The sequence below is a fragment of the Lissotriton helveticus genome, chromosome 4_1 (assembly GCF_964261635.1).
Source record: "Lissotriton helveticus chromosome 4_1, aLisHel1.1, whole genome shotgun sequence".
In the NCBI taxonomy this organism is placed as follows: Eukaryota; Metazoa; Chordata; class Amphibia; order Caudata; family Salamandridae; genus Lissotriton; species Lissotriton helveticus.
In genome coordinates this window covers 1,921,907,840-1,921,925,395 of record NC_136063.1, presented here as the reverse complement: position 1 = coordinate 1,921,925,395, position 17,556 = coordinate 1,921,907,840, and the positions used below count along the sequence as shown (strand labels likewise).

The window sequence follows — 17,556 nt, the reverse complement described above, 5'->3', positions numbered from 1 at the left end:
AAGGAAGGCTCTGCGTAACATGGAGAGAAACTGGAGGAAAAATAAGGATATAGACGCCTGTGAACAATATAAGAAGGCGCTTCGCAGCTATAAAAAATCCACCCAGGAAACTAAAGCCTCATTTTATGAGATTCGTATAAATAGGGCGACCAATGTTCAAAAGGAAACGTTCAAAATCCTGAAGGAATTAACTAAAAAAGCTCAGGATATAACCAGCAGCATAAACTGTGATACTTTCCAGAAATATTTTCTTGATAAAGTAGACGCCATTATGCTCGAAATAAAAAATATGGGGCATGGCCTCATCGAGTAACAGGCTATCCTAAACCCTGCTGCCAGCTGCTTAGCATCTTTTCCCCTTATGGACTCACTAACCCTTGAATCGCTGATGAGGAAGACAAAATCAGGTTCCCCAGCAGATCCCTGCCCTCCTAGTATTTTCTGCTTGGCACGACCTATGTTAGAGGACCATATCCTAGCCACTCTGAATAAATCCTTGCGCACCGGCAGGCTCCCCACTAGCTTCAAAGAAGCTCGTGTAAGACCGCTGCTAAAGAAAGTGGGGGCAGATCCCAACGCCTTAAAAAATTATAGACCCATATCCCAGCTGCCTTTCCTGTCCAAAGTCCTTGAGCAACATGTGCTTAAATCTCTGTCTAGCTTCCTGGAGTCTAACCATCTACTCCATGAGAGGCAGGCAGGTTTTCGCGCACATCACAGCACCGAGCTTGTCATGCTCTCGGTGCTGGACGAGCTCAGAAGGATGGCTGACAGTAAGAGACCGAGCGCCCTGATTTTGTTAGACCTATCAGCGGCGTTCGATACTGTCAGCCATACCCTTCTACTGGACAGGCTGGCTGGGGTTGGGATTCAGGGCTCAGCTCTTCGGTGGCTGGAATCTTTCTTATCTGGGAGAACCCAGAGAATCCAGATGGGAGATAGCATATCAGGAGTGGGAGGTCTGACCTGTGGTGTCCCCCAGGGCTCAGCGCTATCCCCACTCCTGTTTAACCTATATCTGCAGCCCCTGATTAACACACTAGCGGAGATGGGCTGTCGGGTGTTCAACTATGCCGACGACACTCAGCTGCTGTTGGGCATAGATGACACCGTACAAGCCCAGTCACACGCCCAGGACATACTTAGATACACAGTTCACTGGATGGCTACTAACCAGCTAAAAATTAACCCGGAAAAAACAGAGGTGCTGATAGTACCATCCAAGTGCTCCTCCTGGAGTGACATGTTCTGGCCCCAGGAGCTGGGCCCAACTCCACAGCCAGTCACTACAGTCAAAAGTCTTGGCATTAAGTTAGACAGTGCTCTTTCAATGACCAACCAGGTTTCCACTGTAGTCGGTACCTGCACTGGTCTTTTAAGACAGCGGCGCAAACTAGTTCCTCTCCTCTCCGAGTCGATGCTTCGCACAGTGGTTTCTGCCACCATAGTGTCAAGACTCGACTATGGAAATGCGCTCTACTTAGGCCTGCCAAAGACGCTAATTAACAGACTCCAAGTAGTCCTAAACGATGCCGCAAAGGCTCATTTTTAATCTCCCGAGGAGAGCGCATGCCTCCCCATTATTAAAGAGTCTACACTGGCTGCCAATCGGGCAGAGGTCCACCTTTAAAAGCCTCTGTATAGCCCATAAAGCCATCATTGGGCAGGCCCCGGCCTACATCAAGGAACGGATTGAGGTATATAGACCGGAAAGAAACCTTAGGTCTTCAGACGCCCAACTCCTTGTTTGCCCACGTTTCAAACTGGCTACAATGGGAGGGAGATCTTTTTCGGTCATGCTACCGAACCTATGGAACGCCCTGCCTGAGGCACTCCGTAAGGAGGGTAACCTACTCCGTTTCAGGAAAGCCCTGAAAACCAACCTTTTCAGAACGGCACACTACCTAGCGTAAATCCTGTCTCTTCCTCTACCCTTCTCAGTACCCTGGTTATTATGTCATGAGGTAAAAGCGCCCTGAGACCTGCAGGTGATTTGGCGCGATATAAACCCAAAAGAAAAAAAAAAAAAAGAAAAGAAAAAGAAGCGGATTTTGCAAATGGGACTATCTTTACTTTTGCTAAACGCTTTGAAACACTCAAATTACAACATCAGGCGGGAACGTCAACCACACGATATGATACTACCATCAGTGAAACTGAGTCTGAAGCAAGTGAGGGAGAACAAAGCAAAGTGCCATCAAAAAAGCTCACTTTTTTAGAGGAGATGGAGATGCTCCACAAAGATCAACAGACCCCAAAAACACGAGGAAGGGGACGCGGCAACACGAGAACCAGAGGAGGTGGAAGGGGTCAAGTGACAAACCCTATGCAAGGAGGAAAACCCGGAGAGGTCGCAAATCAAAGATACCCTCTTCGCAACAGGACATTCAAAAAATAAATAAAGTTACCAAATCTGATTCAAGATTAATTATCAACCTATCCAATTACAAATTGACAACAACGGAAGAGACCCTCTTGAGTAAAGGCCTGACTTTTTGCCCTGACAAACACCATGATGAAGTTGAAACCAGAATCGACATCTACAAATATGTTCGAAAACTCAAGCTGAAAAAATTATTTTCCAAGAACAAACCAGGAGAAGAATCTCTAACAGCGAGTGAAAACGCTCCAGACAAGCCAGCCGAAACCTTTGCAGTTGCGGATGCAACTAGCTTACAAATTGCGTTCGAATTATCTCATCAAGTGGAACTAACGGACTTAACCAACACTCAAGTACTTTCTCAAATGGGCCACATGATAGGAGCACATCCCAAGACAAAACTCAAGAACAAATCTAAATTTTGTCCTGTCTTATACCCGGGCAATCGCATAGACGTATTTCATGATCTGGTTGTGACAGAACTGGAGACAATGAAAAACACCATTGATAAAAGAGAAAATGTAACTAAAAACGAACGTATTGCATTAAAAAATCTCCAGTCAAATCCAATGATAGAAATAAAGCCAGCAGACAAAGGAGGTAACCTCGTGATCCTAAACAAGTCTGATTATTTGGAAGAAGCTTATCGCCAACTAAACAACGGAACTAACTATAAAGTACTGGAGCAGAATCCAACAGTGGATATGACAAGGACACTACACAAACGCATTGAAGCATGGCAGGAAAATGGTCTAATAAATAAGGAAGAAAAGAATTTTTTGACAGTCAATCATCCTATAATGCCAACAATTTATTTTCTTCCGAAAATACACAAGACCTTAACAAAACCACCTGCACGTCCGATTATATCTAGGTGCGGATCACTGTGCGAAAATGTAGCCTCTTATGTGGATCATTTTCTGGCTCCAATAGTACCTACTTTAAGTTCATTCATTAAAGATACCGGAGACTTCCTCAGAATCATCATGGGAGTGGAATGGCAACCAGAGTACTGGCTCGCTACAATAGATGTTGTATCGCTATATACTTCGATCCAACATGATATAGGCATGAATGCAACAAAATACTTCCTAAATCAGAGACCAATATCTGACTTAAGACATACCAACATGTTACTGGACATGATGTCTTTCTGTTTGGAAAATAACGTCTTTATCTTTGATAAAAAGATCTACACACAAACTTGCGGCTGTGCCATGGGAGTTTCCTTCTCTCCAAGCTATGCCAATCTCACCATGGGTTGGTGGGAGAAAAACATAGCTTGGAGAGAAGAAAACGAGCCATATACCACGGACGTGGTTATATGGCTCAGATTTATAGATGACCTATTCCTCCTTTGGAAGGGCACGAAACAAAAGTTGACGAAATACATTGAAATTTTGAATGTGAATGAAGTGGGACTACAATTTACATCAAACATTCAAAAAAAGGAAATAGAATTCCTTGATACAAAGATCTATATCAAAAACAATAAATTGGAAACAACTGTATTCAGAAAAAAAACATCTACAAACAGTGTGCTGCATGGAACAAGTTTCCATCCTGTTTCCCTCAAACAAAGCATCCCCTACGGGGAGTTTCTACGAATGAAACGAAATTGCTCTGAAGAGACAGAAATGGAAAACAAGTTTAAAGAAACCAAAGATCGTTTCTCCAAGCGAGGATATAAACAATCAGACATAACCAGAGGTGAACAAAAAGCAAGAGCAAAAACGAGAGCAGACACTCTGATATCACAAAATAAATCTAAAAAGAACACAGATGAAGAAAAACCACGAATGCTTCTAACCTTTTCGAAGGAAAGTTATAGAATCCGTCAAATTCTGTGTAAATACTGGAATGTATTACAAAAGGACACTGAAATAGGAAAGCTAATTGGCGACAGACCCTTAATCTCGTATTGCAAAGCTCCTTCCATTCAAGATACGCTAGTCAACAGCCATTTTAAAAAACCAAAAACTTTAAGCTGGCTAGAGAAACGACAACTTGGATTCAGTAAGTGCCTAACATGCAAGGCATGTACAATTGGCCAGAATATGAAAACACTAATAGATCCAAAAGGAAGAATCTTTGAAATAAAGGACAAGATAACATGCGAGTCACAATTCGTGGTGTATCAGATTGAGTGCTTTTGCGGCAAAAAATACATTGGCTCAACAATTTGTCCACTCAAAAAAAGAATACTCGAACATACTAGAGCCATTCAAAACAATGACATGAGCTATGCAACAGCCAAACATCTTAAAACCCACCCTGGAAAAACCTGGAAGAATATGAAATATGCTGGAATCGCCATGGTGGGGGAGAATGAAAGAGGTGGTGATCGCGTCATGAGATTGAGACGCCTTGAGTCCAAATTAATTATTAGATTCAAAACCATAAATCCGTGGGGTCTCAACACGGACGAAGAACTTTATGTACACTTATAACATTGATGAACTGAATATTTCCAATTATAGACAATGAATTTCTGCTTCTTAAAACACTGATTCTTATGATTGATCCAAGTGCAATATATGTGATAAATAAAAATAGACGTTTTATCTTTGCGCTGTGCTAGCTGTTGATCAAAGTATTCAACGACATAACTGGAATAGTAGGCACTCAGCCCAAATTGTCCCAGACAATTCCAACAAACTAATTGGCACTCAGCCAGTAATCGGAATTCGAATAATGACACTTAGTCCCCAATTATCGGAGTATTAACTCGCCTCTCCGTATAATTGCTAAATGCTCAACAAGAAATACATTGAGACGCTATGACACTTTGCTTTATGTCTTAGCACAATCGATAATAATTAATTATATAATTCCAGTTTGCCTCGGAAATGCCGCGATCTGGCTGGCAACAGCGCATTGCTAGTTTAAAAGCAACTACAAATTGTGAAACCAAAAACTACAGAACCCACAATGCATCATAACAGCCCAGTGGAGTTTGCATGTATTTAAAGTAAACACAAATGATGGACACGTGTTTGTTAACCGTGATCAAGGACAGTCTGCCTGTCCGAAACGCGTAGGTGGGGAACCTACAGAAAATAAATCTATAAGTCAAATATAATCGAGGTGGTGTGCGGCGTCTTCTTTGAAGAATCCTTGTTAAACATTGTTTTGCGGGGGTGTCCTGAACCTCGCCGCCAGCACCAGCCTTTGTCGCTCCTCTCATCTCGGGACGCTTGCTTCTATATATATATATATATATATATATATATATATATATATATATATATATATATATATATATATATATATATATATATATATATATATGTAATTATCTGCAAAATGAAGGAAAATATTTAATTCCCCTGAACAGATACTCTCTCTCTCTCTCTATATATATATATATATATATATATATATATATAGAGAGAGAGAGAGAGAGCGAGAGAGAGTCTGTTCAGGGGAATTAAATATTTTCCTTCATTTTACAGATAATTACATGCAAAGAAAGGAACACTTGTCCACCCTCGGTACATAATGACAAAACAGAAAAAGCATTCAATTTCCATTCATTTATGAAAACCCACATTGAAATGTTTGTTTTCTCTTCTGCCGCAGCCAAACACATGACTACTTTTCGATCATTTAAGTAGAGTAAATGACCACACTATATGCTCCTGCCACTAACTCAACTCTTACCACCTAGGTCTTACTACAACTAAACACCTGCCCATCGAAACATACAGGTCCACGAGTAAAAAAACTGGAAAAAATGAAATTTGCATAATAATACTTCATACTACTGGATAGACGAGCCCAGGTGAATGCTCTCATGCAGAATGAGAAAAGTGAAGCTAATAAAAATCATCTACCCAGTCTTTCATACTAAGTAGTATAATTCAAATTTCAGTTTTATGTGCTTCTGGTATTCACTTTTATCTTTTCTGAACACATCTGGGTTTTTAAGTTTACATTAGTTGTATTCAAGGCTAAGTGTTCACTTTTGTTTTTAGACATGTCATCTATGGCTTTCCTGAAGAAGGCGTTTTGTCACCGAAATGCATGTAGAAATGCCACAACAGGATCCAACTAGGATCTAAGCCACTTGATTGTTTCCCTTCAGGACATATGTGTTACTTCAATATCTCTCTCTTGTCTCTGTTTGTTGATATTTGTTATCCATGTAAACATTTAGATATCTATGGTTTTAGCAGTTACGACTGTTTACTTTCAATTTAATTCATTCTGTATCATTATTTCCTGTTTCTTTCCTTGTGTTTTTAACTTTTGCCATTTAAAGTTACAGGCTGGATGCATCATATATTTTTAGATAATTTGATACTAATAAAAGTCTTTTTACTTTGTTCTTCAAGTGACCACTCAGCCTTTTTTTAGCATCATGTTGCAATTATGCCATATAATGCAAATTAGAAGATTAATTGCCTAGGGATTTGTTATCTACAATTGTATTTTCCCTGCCCTATGAATAGGTATAAGTAGCAGGGGGTCCTTATTCATTCTTTTCCAATGCTTGTTTACATTGCTGTTAGCAATCTTACCTGATGCCATGAGGCTAGTAATCCTGCATATGGTGGCCACTAATGTTAACATGTCAAAGATTTCACTGTTACAACACTAATTCAGTAGTTTAGAATGAATTCCATTGAACATAAGTAGCTCTTATTACAGAAAAGACTGCAAACTCCTGTTTCAGATGATTAACTAGAAATTAGTTATTTAACCATGTATCCATTTTCAAAACAGTATTTTTGACACGTGTGAACAGCAATGTGGCAAGAGACAGTGATTTTTCTGAATATATATATATTTTTTATTTTATATTTACTTTGTGAAAATTATCTCAAGACAGTTAAAATATCAGATCACTATATTATCCCAATGTTGTTTAAAAAGTCTCTTTTGTAAAAACATACAAAAGTAAAAAACACACATTTTACAAAATGTCTCTTAAAGTGCTTCCCAAAGCAGCAAGGTCAAGTTCGGATGAAGAGTCTCCATCCTCCATGCAGGATGTTACGTAAGCGAAATGTAGTGAGGGTCCCGGGAGGCGTGCAATGCACTTTCTTTATCTCTGTGGATGAAACAAAAGAGAACTTGAGGTAGATGTTTAGTGATTTGATAGAAAGAAACACTTGCATTTGTGTCTCACAAAAATAACAACTCCATGTCACTAAACGGTATTCACATTTCACAATCTGGAGGGGGGATCCGTCATTTTTATTTGTAAGGACCGCATGCAAAAATCACAACTACCCCATTTTCTGACTCCTGCACCTAAGGGTTGTACTTTAATTGATTCATTTTGACTCATACTGTTTATGGCGCTGACATGAATAATATGACAATAAACAAGTGAGTAGACTCTATTCACCTGTAGGAGGAGCAGCACTGCTCATTATAATCCTTCTCTTAAGTGAACAGCACCTTCTTCATATAAAAAACAACTGGTTCAGAACAAATGCTGCAGGTCACAGAATATCATCTGTTGAGACAGGTAACAAACACCTACCTCTTCCTCCTGCAACCTCCCACACTTCGAGCACCTTAGGGCTTTCTTAGGCAGAAGTCTTGTCATTGCGTTCTTCTGGGGCACTGCAAACAAGTTCCTCATTTCCGCCTCTGCGTCAATGCACCATTACCAGTTATTGACGTGATTACGGTCATCTGTCAGACAATAGTCTCAAGCTCTAGTAATACTCTCTCTAAGTGTTGGATGAGAAATCGTTTTTTGAACCTAAAACAAAGAAAAGTCACCTTAACTGAGTTGCAATCAAGTAAGAAGAGTAACTCTACATAACACTTTTTTACTAAGAACCAGTTATTTCACTGTCTACATGTGGATGATGTTGCTGAACATATTTTGGCAGGCGGGGGACCCGTATGCTGCACCACTACGTCTGTCATAAACGTTTTGATTATGGAACTAGCTGTTGGTTTTTGCCCACCTCAAATGGCTAGCCACCAATTTACACCATTTTTAAATAGACTTCTAACACATTAGAGAGGCAACTTCACAAAAATCATCATAAGTGAAAGCAATGTGCTAAGCAATCAACACAAATAGATGGATCGAGGTTTTTTTCTTGATTTGTAATTTCTTTTATTCTTTAATTTCCTTATTCACAGTATGAGACTGACACAGACTGAGAAGAACAGTTCTGCACAGCCAACGCTTTAAGCCCAGTTATGTATTTCTTCAGGGCCAGACAAATCCTATGTTCATTTCCAATTGTCGAAGGGAGATTTGTTCTGCAATCAGTTCTGATCCATGTGTCACGTTATTGCAAACGCTCCTTAGGTTTCCCGTAAGGCAGCATGATTTATCCTTCAAATTCGTATTGCCAGATTCCCTGGGTATGTTATTGCATCTGGAACCGTGTTCGGCCATTCACAGTCATCTCCATGCAAATTTAGCGTCTTCCCTAGTTGGTCAAGGGAAGGATACATTTACAGACACATACTGATGGCCCACTCTGTCCCAGAGAATGATTTGCTACTGGTGATAATGTGATTGAAAAGACTTCTATTATCACTCACTGATCTATAAACTGGGAAATCGGGTTTAGAAGGTGGATAACAACTTGAATGATCATTAGGTGGTAGAATGCTAGGCAGTGTCCTGAGACGATGACAAGTTTGGGCATTATCACAAGGGAATCTGCAGTAGAGGAGCCCTTTATCTACTATTCTTTGTAAAGCACAAGTTACTTACCTTTGGTAACGATATATCTGTAAGAAACAGTAGTTAGTATTAGATTCCTTACCTTAGAATATCCCCAGGCGTCAGACTGGATCCGGAAATTTTGTGTAGCAGTACCCTTGCGCGTCGGTAGGCATGGTCTGCGGCTCTGCGTCCGTCGTCGGCGTCGTTGGCGCCGGGATGACGTCGCCGGAGTACTTAGCCGCTGCCCTCGCGCGCTGACGTCAGTTCTTATACACAGCTTTTCTGGGCCAGAAACGCAGAGCCATGATAAAAACCAACACTGGTGTCATGAAACTAGGGCCCTGAAAGGGGATGACCTTAACCCTAGATATCGGTTCGCAGAACGGAGAGGATGGGTGGGGCGGTAAGGAATCTAATACTAACAACTGTTTCTTACAGATATATCGTTACCGAAGGTAAATAACTTGTGCATTTGAAAGAAACAGGTTAGTATTAGATTCCTTACCTTAGAATAGATACCCCAGTAATACCAACCCCGGTGGTGGGTCTGCGAAGAAATATTCACACCAGAAAGTCCTGGAGGACGGAACGGCCAAAGAAGCCATCCCTCCGGACTTGGCTGTCCAGGCAGTAGTGTCTTGCGAACGTGTGCAGCGAGGCCCACGTAGCTGCCTGACATATGTCCTGCAAGGGGACTCCCCGGCCCAGGGCAGTAGTAGCCGCCGTGGCCCGAGTGGAATGGGCCCTCAGCCCAACAGGAGGCTCCTTCTTAGCCAAAGAGTAGCATGCCTTGATGCACAACATGACCCACAGAGAGATGGTCCGTTTGTGCACCGCCCGTCCCTTCTTAGCGCCCACGTAACTAACAAAGAGTTGGTCATCCACCCGGAACTGGCGTGTGCGATCCAGATAGTATGACAGCGCACGTTTTGGGTCCAGACCGTGGAGCCGCTCTTCCTCTTTAGAGGGATGCGGAAGCGGAAAGAAGGTGGGCAAGGTGATGGACTGCCCGATGTGGAAGGCTGTGACTACCTTGGGCAGGAAAGATGGTTTTGTCCGCAACACAACCTTGTCCGGATGAACAGAAAGGAAAGGAGGTTTAGAGGAAAGAGCCTGGAGCTCACTCACTCTCCTGGCAGAGGTGATGGCAACCAGGAAAGCAGTCTTAAGTGTAAGAAGACGGAGAGGACAGTTATGAAGCGGCTCAAAAGGAGCACACATCAGGTAAGTGAGAACCAGGTTCAAGTCCCACTGGGGCATCACGAAAGGAACAGGGGGAACCATATGAGTGATGCCCTTCAAGAATCTGTTAACAATCGGGGAAAAGAAGGCTGATCAGGTAGCCTCAGGAAGGCGGAAAGGGCAGAAAGGTAGCCCTTGATAGTGCCCAGAGCAGAGCCCTGCTGGGCAAGAGAAAGAAGGAAGATTAGAACCTCAGAAAGGGGGGCAGAGAGTGGATCCACAGCCTTTGCTATGCACCATGCCACAAATCTGTTCCCCCTGCAGGCATATACCGACTTTGTGGAGGGACGCCTGGCTGCCAGAATCACATTACAAACTTCAGGAGGCAAGTCAAATGGCCTCAACTGTCGCCGCTCAATCTCCAAGCATGGAGGTGGAGACTGGACAGGTTCGGGTGGAGGACCGTCCCCTGCTGCTGCGACAGAAGGTCCTCCTGAAGAGGCAGACGAATCGGGGGATCGACAGACATGCTGAGTAGCTCTGGATACCAATACTTTCGTGCCCAGTCCGGAGCCACAAGGATAACTTAGGCCCGGTCACGCCTGATCTTCTTCAGCACTCTGGGCAGAAGTGGTATAGGCGGAAAGGCGTACAACAGACCGCAGCTCCACTCGCGACGAAAAGCGTCTCGGAGCGAGTGCCGCCTTGGAAATTACAGTGCGCAGAACTGATGACATTGCGCGTTCTCTTCTGTGGCGAATAGATCTAACCAAGGCTCTCCCCACTGCTGAAAGAGGCCTTGCGCCACGTCCGAGTTCAGACGCCATTCGTGATCCATCATGCACCGATGGCTGAGTTTGTCTGCCCTGGCGTTCAGTGAACCTGCCAGGTGTTGAACCGCCAGGGTCACGCCCTGATGTTCCAGCCACTGCCAGAGGCGCATAGCCTCCTGGCATAGGGTGCACGACCCCACCCGCTCTGTTTGTTGCAGTACCACATGGCGCTGGTGTTGTCCGTGAACACCTGCACTACACTCCCCCGGACAGAGGGGAGGAATGCCTTCAGTGCAAGCCGGATCGCCCGCAGCTCTAGAAGGTTGATATGGAGCTGGGACTCCGTCGGAGACCCGAGGCCTCTGATCTCTGCCTCTCCCATGTGGCCCCCCCAGCCCTGGAGGGACGCGTCCGTCACAACTACTTGCTCCGGTTGGGGTAGGGAGAGGGATCTGCCGCTGACCCAATCGCGGTCCGTGAGCCACAACTGCAACTAGCTTGCAGTGCACTCCGAGATCAAGACATGGTCGGACAAGTTGCCCTGATGCTGGGCCCACCGAAACTTCAGGTCCCACTGCAGAGCCCGCATCCGCCACCGGGCGTGATGCACCAGAAGGATGCAGGAGGCCATCAGCCCCAGAAGCCGCAGCGTCAACCTGACCGAGACTCGGGATAACGGCTGAAAGATCGGAATCAGAGCTTGAATATCCCGAACTCGCTGTTCGGGAGGATAAACCCGAAACTGCGCCGAGTCTAGAAACGCTCCGATGAAGAGGAGCTGCTGAGAGGGACACAGGTGTGACTTCGGCACATTGATGGAGAACCCCAGCAGGTGCAGGAGGTCGGCCGTAGTCTGGAGGTGGCTGACGACTGTTTGGGGCGAGCCCGCCTTCAACAACCAGTCGTCGAGGTAGGGGAAGACTGAAACCCCTAACCTGCGCAGATGAGCTGCGACCACCGCCATCACTTTCGTGAACACCCGTGGGGCGCTGGTAAGGCCGAAGGCGAGCACCATAAACTGAAAGTGCTCGTGGTCTACCGTGAACGGCAGGTAACGTCGGTGGGCGGGCAGGACGGGGATGTGATAATAAGTGTCCTGCAAGTCCAACACTACCATCCAGTCTCCAGGGTCTAGGGCAGCTAAGATCTGAGCCAATGTCAGCTTCTTGAACTTCTCCTTCCGGAGGAAGCCGTTGACGTTCCTTAGGTCCAAGATAGGGCATAGGCCCCCTTTGCCCTTCTTGGGTACCAGAAAGTAGTGGGAGTAACAAAAACACCCTACTTCTGGCCCAGGAACACGCTCGATGGCCCCCTTGGCCAAGAGGGCCGTAACTTCCTCTTGTAGAAGTTTCAAGTGATCCCCCGACACGAGGTGGTACTGCAGTGGCATGGCTGGAGGGGACGCCTCGAAGGGGAGGGAGTAGCTCCTTCAGACGATTTGCAGCACCCACCTGTCCGATGTGACAGTGCGCCAGTGGTGGTGGTGATGGCGGACCCTGTCCCCCACTGGCATCACATGGGCCTGAAACCACGGACTAGGAGGGTTTTGAGGCGGATGCTGCAGGGGTAGGTGTGGACTGGCCTCGCCGTTGTCCCCGACCGCCGCCACGGCGGTTCCCATGTCCGCCACTGCGCTGGATGGTAGTCCGCGGCCCGTGACTGGCAGGACATGTGGGGGCGCCCCTTCCTTGGCCAAGAAAGGAGCGAAAGGCAGCCGTTTGCTGGTGCGGGCCGAGAGGCCCAAGGACTTGGCTGTAGCCCTGGAGTCCTTAAAGTGCTCAAGCGCATGGTCTGCCTTGTCGCCAAAGAGGCGACGGCCATCAAACGGCATGTCCATAAGGGTGTTTTGGACATCAGCCGAAAAGTTGGCGGACCTCAACCAGGCGTGGCGACGAATCGCCACCGTCGTTGCCATCGCTCTGCCCAGTGAGTCAGTGGTATCCAGCCCACACCGGATGGCATACCGTGCCGCATCTCGACCCTCCGTAAGGGCTTGGGCGAGTTTAGTCCGGGCCTCCTCCGGACATTGTGGCAGCACGTCCACGACCGTGTCCCACAGAGAGTGGGTGTAACGGCCCAAGAGGCATGCGGTGTTGACTGACCGCAATCCCAAACTCAGGAAGGAGAATACCTTCTTCCCATATTGCTCATACCTCTTGGATTCCCGATCAGGGGGAGCCACTGGCCTCCCCAAGCTCACCTGTCCAGTCCTGAAAAGACTGACACTCCCGTGTCAGAGGGTCCTCGGACCCCTCCCAATGCCCCTCGTCACCCATCGCCTGATACTCAGGCTCAAAAGACGGGCCGGGTCGTAGAAGTAGAAATCTCCCATCGGCATCGAGAACTGCACCGCTCTGGCGCCGGACCCGAATCGAGGGCAGGACTGGGGACGGCGTCGTCCTGGGACGGCGCTGGGGGCGACACCCTGGGGGTCGGCGCCGGTCATGAGGCCGACCAGCGGCGACCCGGATCCGGCGGGGCCCTGCGGCGTCGGGACCGAAGTTGCCGACGGCGTTGGAGCCGAAGCACCCGACAGCCCGCTGGGGGACCCAGTTGGGCCGCTTGGCCCGAAGGCGCTGCGGAACCCGACGGAGGAGTGAGCGACCTCATGGCCGAGAGGAAGGCCTCGATCTCCTCCGGCGTCGCGTGCTGCCCAGGGACCGGCGGGTATGGAGCAAGCCGCGACGCCTGCGGCTCCGGCGGAGCCGCGGGGGCGGTGTAACCCGAACCTCCGGCCGCGTCGCGCGAGCATCGGGGGGAGTCAGAAGAGCGATGTCGTCTCTTTGACTTCTTGTGCCTCTTACCTGAGGACTTCGAGCCCGAAGACTGGTGACGACTCCCGGAACTGTGGTGACTCTGGCCCCGCGACCGGTCCCTCGACCTCCTTCCGGACCGGGACCTCGAGCGGCCTGGGGCTGACTGCCGGAGCTCGAGTCGCTTGCAGGACCGCTCCCGCCTAGCTTTAGACGTCAGAGCCCGGCAGTCGGAGCAGGACTTGTCGTCGTGGTCTGGGCCCAGACAGTGAAGAGTCCGACGATGGGGGTCGGTAACCAACATCAGTCGGTTGCAATCGACGCAGAGTTTGAACCCGGGCATACCTACCGGCACCGTCGGAGTCGTTAGAGACTCGAAAGATGATCAAAAAGGATCGAAAAAGTTAGTAAAAAATTGACTAGGGTACAACTTTTTCCGGATCGGCGCTTGCTGGCGCGGAAAAAAGAAGAACTGACATCAGCGCGCGAAGGCGGCGTCTAAGTACTCCAGCGACGTCATCCCGGCGCCAACGACGCTGACCACGGACGCGGAGCCGCAGACGACGCCTACCGACGCGCAAGGGTACTGCTACGCAAAATTTCCGGATCCAGTCTGATGCCTGGGGATATTCTAAGGTAAGGAATCTAATATTAACTTGTTTCTTTCAGATTGTCTATTACAGAGATAACATACTACTAATCAGGGTACTCTTGAAGGTTGTATACAAGTAAGCTGAGATCCAGTTACTTCAGGGGCTTTCCTAAGTGGTTGTCAGCATGGAGATCATGAAGGACATGAAATTAACACTGGTTTATCAGGTCAAATTGCAGAAATTTCTTTGGGGAAATATAAGAACATTTCATACTCAGAATTCTTTTAATCATAATATTGGAAACTCCTAGCTTAGTGATCTACACGGAACAATAGTTCAGGCCAACGTACGTTGTCACTCAAGCCTTCAGAAGGTCATAAATAAATATTATGTTGACATCCTATTGAAATATTTTCATTTTAATAGCCATATAAAACACACACAAACCCTTGTAGGAGTGCCCAAGGTTAAGAAGGTCTGCGATTGAGCTACTGATTCTGTATTGAAGTATATAAAGTTTCTGGGTGCTGGGTTTTCTTGTAGTCAATAATGTTCGGACAGCTGACAATATGTACTGTGAAACAAGACTAAACAAAAGCACATTTCAAAATAAAAGTGAGAAATATATTAAAGACATCTAGATATTAGTATTAACGAGTTAATTTAAATAGCTATGTTTGGAGATCATCAATAAAGGTGTGACCGTTATAATAAAAATGCTATCAGCTGCAACACAAACCTTGCTGCTTCTTTAACTGTAAATTCAATAAAACGTCTCTGTACATCTAATGGCCCTTGTATATTTTCAAGAAGACTGAAGATTTTTTCATAACCTGAAAAAATAGAATAAAATAGATGAAAATGTAGTATTTTGTGTTAAAAATACATTTTATTAGCATTCTAACAGAAGTAAATCATCTTGGACATTTACATTATTCCTACTTGATTTACAGTTAAATTCAACACTAACATGAATGTAAACTCATTTAAAGAACCAAACAACAATGGAGGGCACCTGCAACCGCACTCCAACACAGTTCCTTTGAATCAAGGCTTGGTGGACTCCATTCACAATACTTGCCTTTGCATGATACGCCCATTAGAGACAAATGGAAATGGCAACACGGAATGGTGCACCTAATAAACTGAAAAAGTCCACAATTATGTATCTTGATAGAGCTTCCTTTATTCACTTATTGTATGTTTCATAAAACTAACCAAGAGAGCAGCCAGCCAACGTGTTTCGTTCAGAGGATTTGAACTTCATCAAACTTCATCAGGGCTCTTGAATATAAAAAGGGTTACTCCTCCATAGGCAGTTAATTGACGGATCTCTAGTTCAATTGACAAAACTCACGAGATCAAGTGCTCATAATATTGCAAATCAGTCATCCATTTCTAGATGGGGTATTAGTGTTCTCAAAGTTGACACCTGAATCAGCATCTACCATCCGCGCATTAGTTTGTCTCACACACAACTTCTGGAAAATTAAGAAGTTAATTTAAAAGGCTATGTTTGGAGCTCAATAAAGATTTGACTATTATAATAAAAATGGTATAATCTGTAACAAAAACCTTGCTGCTTCTTTAACAGTAAATTCAGTCAAATGTTTTTATACATCTAACAGCCCTTGTATATTTTCAAGAAGACAGAAGATTTTTTCATAACCTGAAAAAATAGGATATTGCAGAAAATGTGGTATTTTGTATTAAAAACCCCATTTTATTAGCATTCTAACAGAAATAAAGCATCTCGGACAATTACATTATGCCTAGTTGATTTACAGTTACATTCGACACTACCATGAATGTTAATTCATGTGTTGCCTGTGATATCCACCTCTTTAATTTACACCCTTGTACCACTATATTGAATCCTTCCCAATGTACCACCCTCTTGTAGTCTATCCACACCTTCCAAATGTTTTTATGTACTTGCGAGCACCCACTGACCTCATATATCAGTATTCTAAGGCTGTTTCCCATTTCAACTGGTTTGGTGCTTCTGCCGCCTTCCACATCGGAGCGCGGTCTTGTTTCGCAATTACCCAGTCCAGCCCCACAAAAGGCACAGAGAACTGCCAAAGCTGAGGTTGTGTAGGACAGGGGTTTTCAACTTGTTGTACGGGGACCCCTGGCAGTCCGCAAAGCCTACTCATTGGTCCATGAATGCTTAGAAAACTAAATATTATTAACAGATTAATTTTTTTTTGGGAAAGTATGTTTTTATTGCAGAATTACAGACAAAACATCGGGAATGTCAACCATCAGCCCCGTCCTCATACAAGATGCCACATTTGTCCCAAGTAGTACACAGCCCATCAGCCCACATCCCGGAGGCAGGGCGGCGTTAAATCAATGTGCAAGAGAGGTCTCCCAACCTGGTACACAGGGACGTCTGGTCAACAACACAATCCTGATTCCGCATTTTCTGTACCCTCAACAACAACTCCCCCCCCCCCAAATACCCCCTAGAAGGGCCGTACCCACCACACTAACAACACTCAAGCTCAGTAGGTCCACAGAGCCTAACCCGCTCCTATTGCAACATGACAACCCGCCCGGTGAATACTCTGCGCCATCCACTTTTCCACTCTAACAGGGCAGTCTACGTACTCCTCTATCCCCCCCCTCCCTCCAACTGCTGCTGATGTGGGTGGTGATGATGTGCGTTGGACATGACAGTGCGTCGTCAAATATAATCAGATGTTCGTGCTACTAGTTTCCTGGAACTCAGCCTCCGAGAGTCTCTCCTCCGTGTCTACCGTTAAGTGATCACACAGAGCCTGCACAATCGTTTCCCAAGCTCTTGCCGCCTCCAAGCCCTTCTCCTTCCCCAGTTTCGTGGCCTGCCGCAGTCTCAATACACTCTCACACCTCGACCACTTCAACAACTCATTCGTCCAACGTCCCACAGCCGGGCCTTCCTTAGCTTTCCAACGCCAGGTGATCTCCCTCTGCGCTAACATAAGCCCCAAATCAATGAACTTGCTCGTGACTTTCGTTTTTGCTGTGTGGGGAAACCATAGTAGGAGGCAAGCTGCCATGTCAAAGTCCACTTCCCTATCTGTAACCGCATTCAGAAGGGCGCCCACCTCGGTCCAATATGTACCCAGCTTCGGGCAACCCCACATCATGTGGTCCAGTTCAACCTCACTGGCTAGGCACCTCGGGCATGCCGCGTCTCGCACCTTAAAGTGCCGGTGGAGTTTCCCCGGAGTCAGAT

General features: G+C 45.8%; 1 protein-coding gene across 2 annotated transcripts in view; it reads right to left on the bottom strand.

Annotated features, from left to right (window-relative positions):
- Positions 1 to 7,190: 7,190 nt before the first annotated feature.
- The window catches only part of LOC144829436 (integrator complex subunit 6-like), a 403,536-nt gene continuing 393,170 nt past the window's right edge, over positions 7,191 to 17,556 (bottom strand). For both annotated transcript variants that reach the window (XM_078688577.1, XM_078688578.1), the window contains 3 exons: positions 15,070 to 15,163; positions 7,875 to 8,099; positions 7,191 to 7,436 (listed from right to left, as the gene is read on the bottom strand). In XM_078688577.1, coding sequence (XP_078544703.1) covers positions 8,033 to 8,099; positions 15,070 to 15,163 — 161 coding nt within the window. In that variant the 3' untranslated portion in view covers positions 7,191 to 7,436; positions 7,875 to 8,032. The remainder of the gene's footprint in view (positions 7,437 to 7,874; positions 8,100 to 15,069; positions 15,164 to 17,556) is intronic.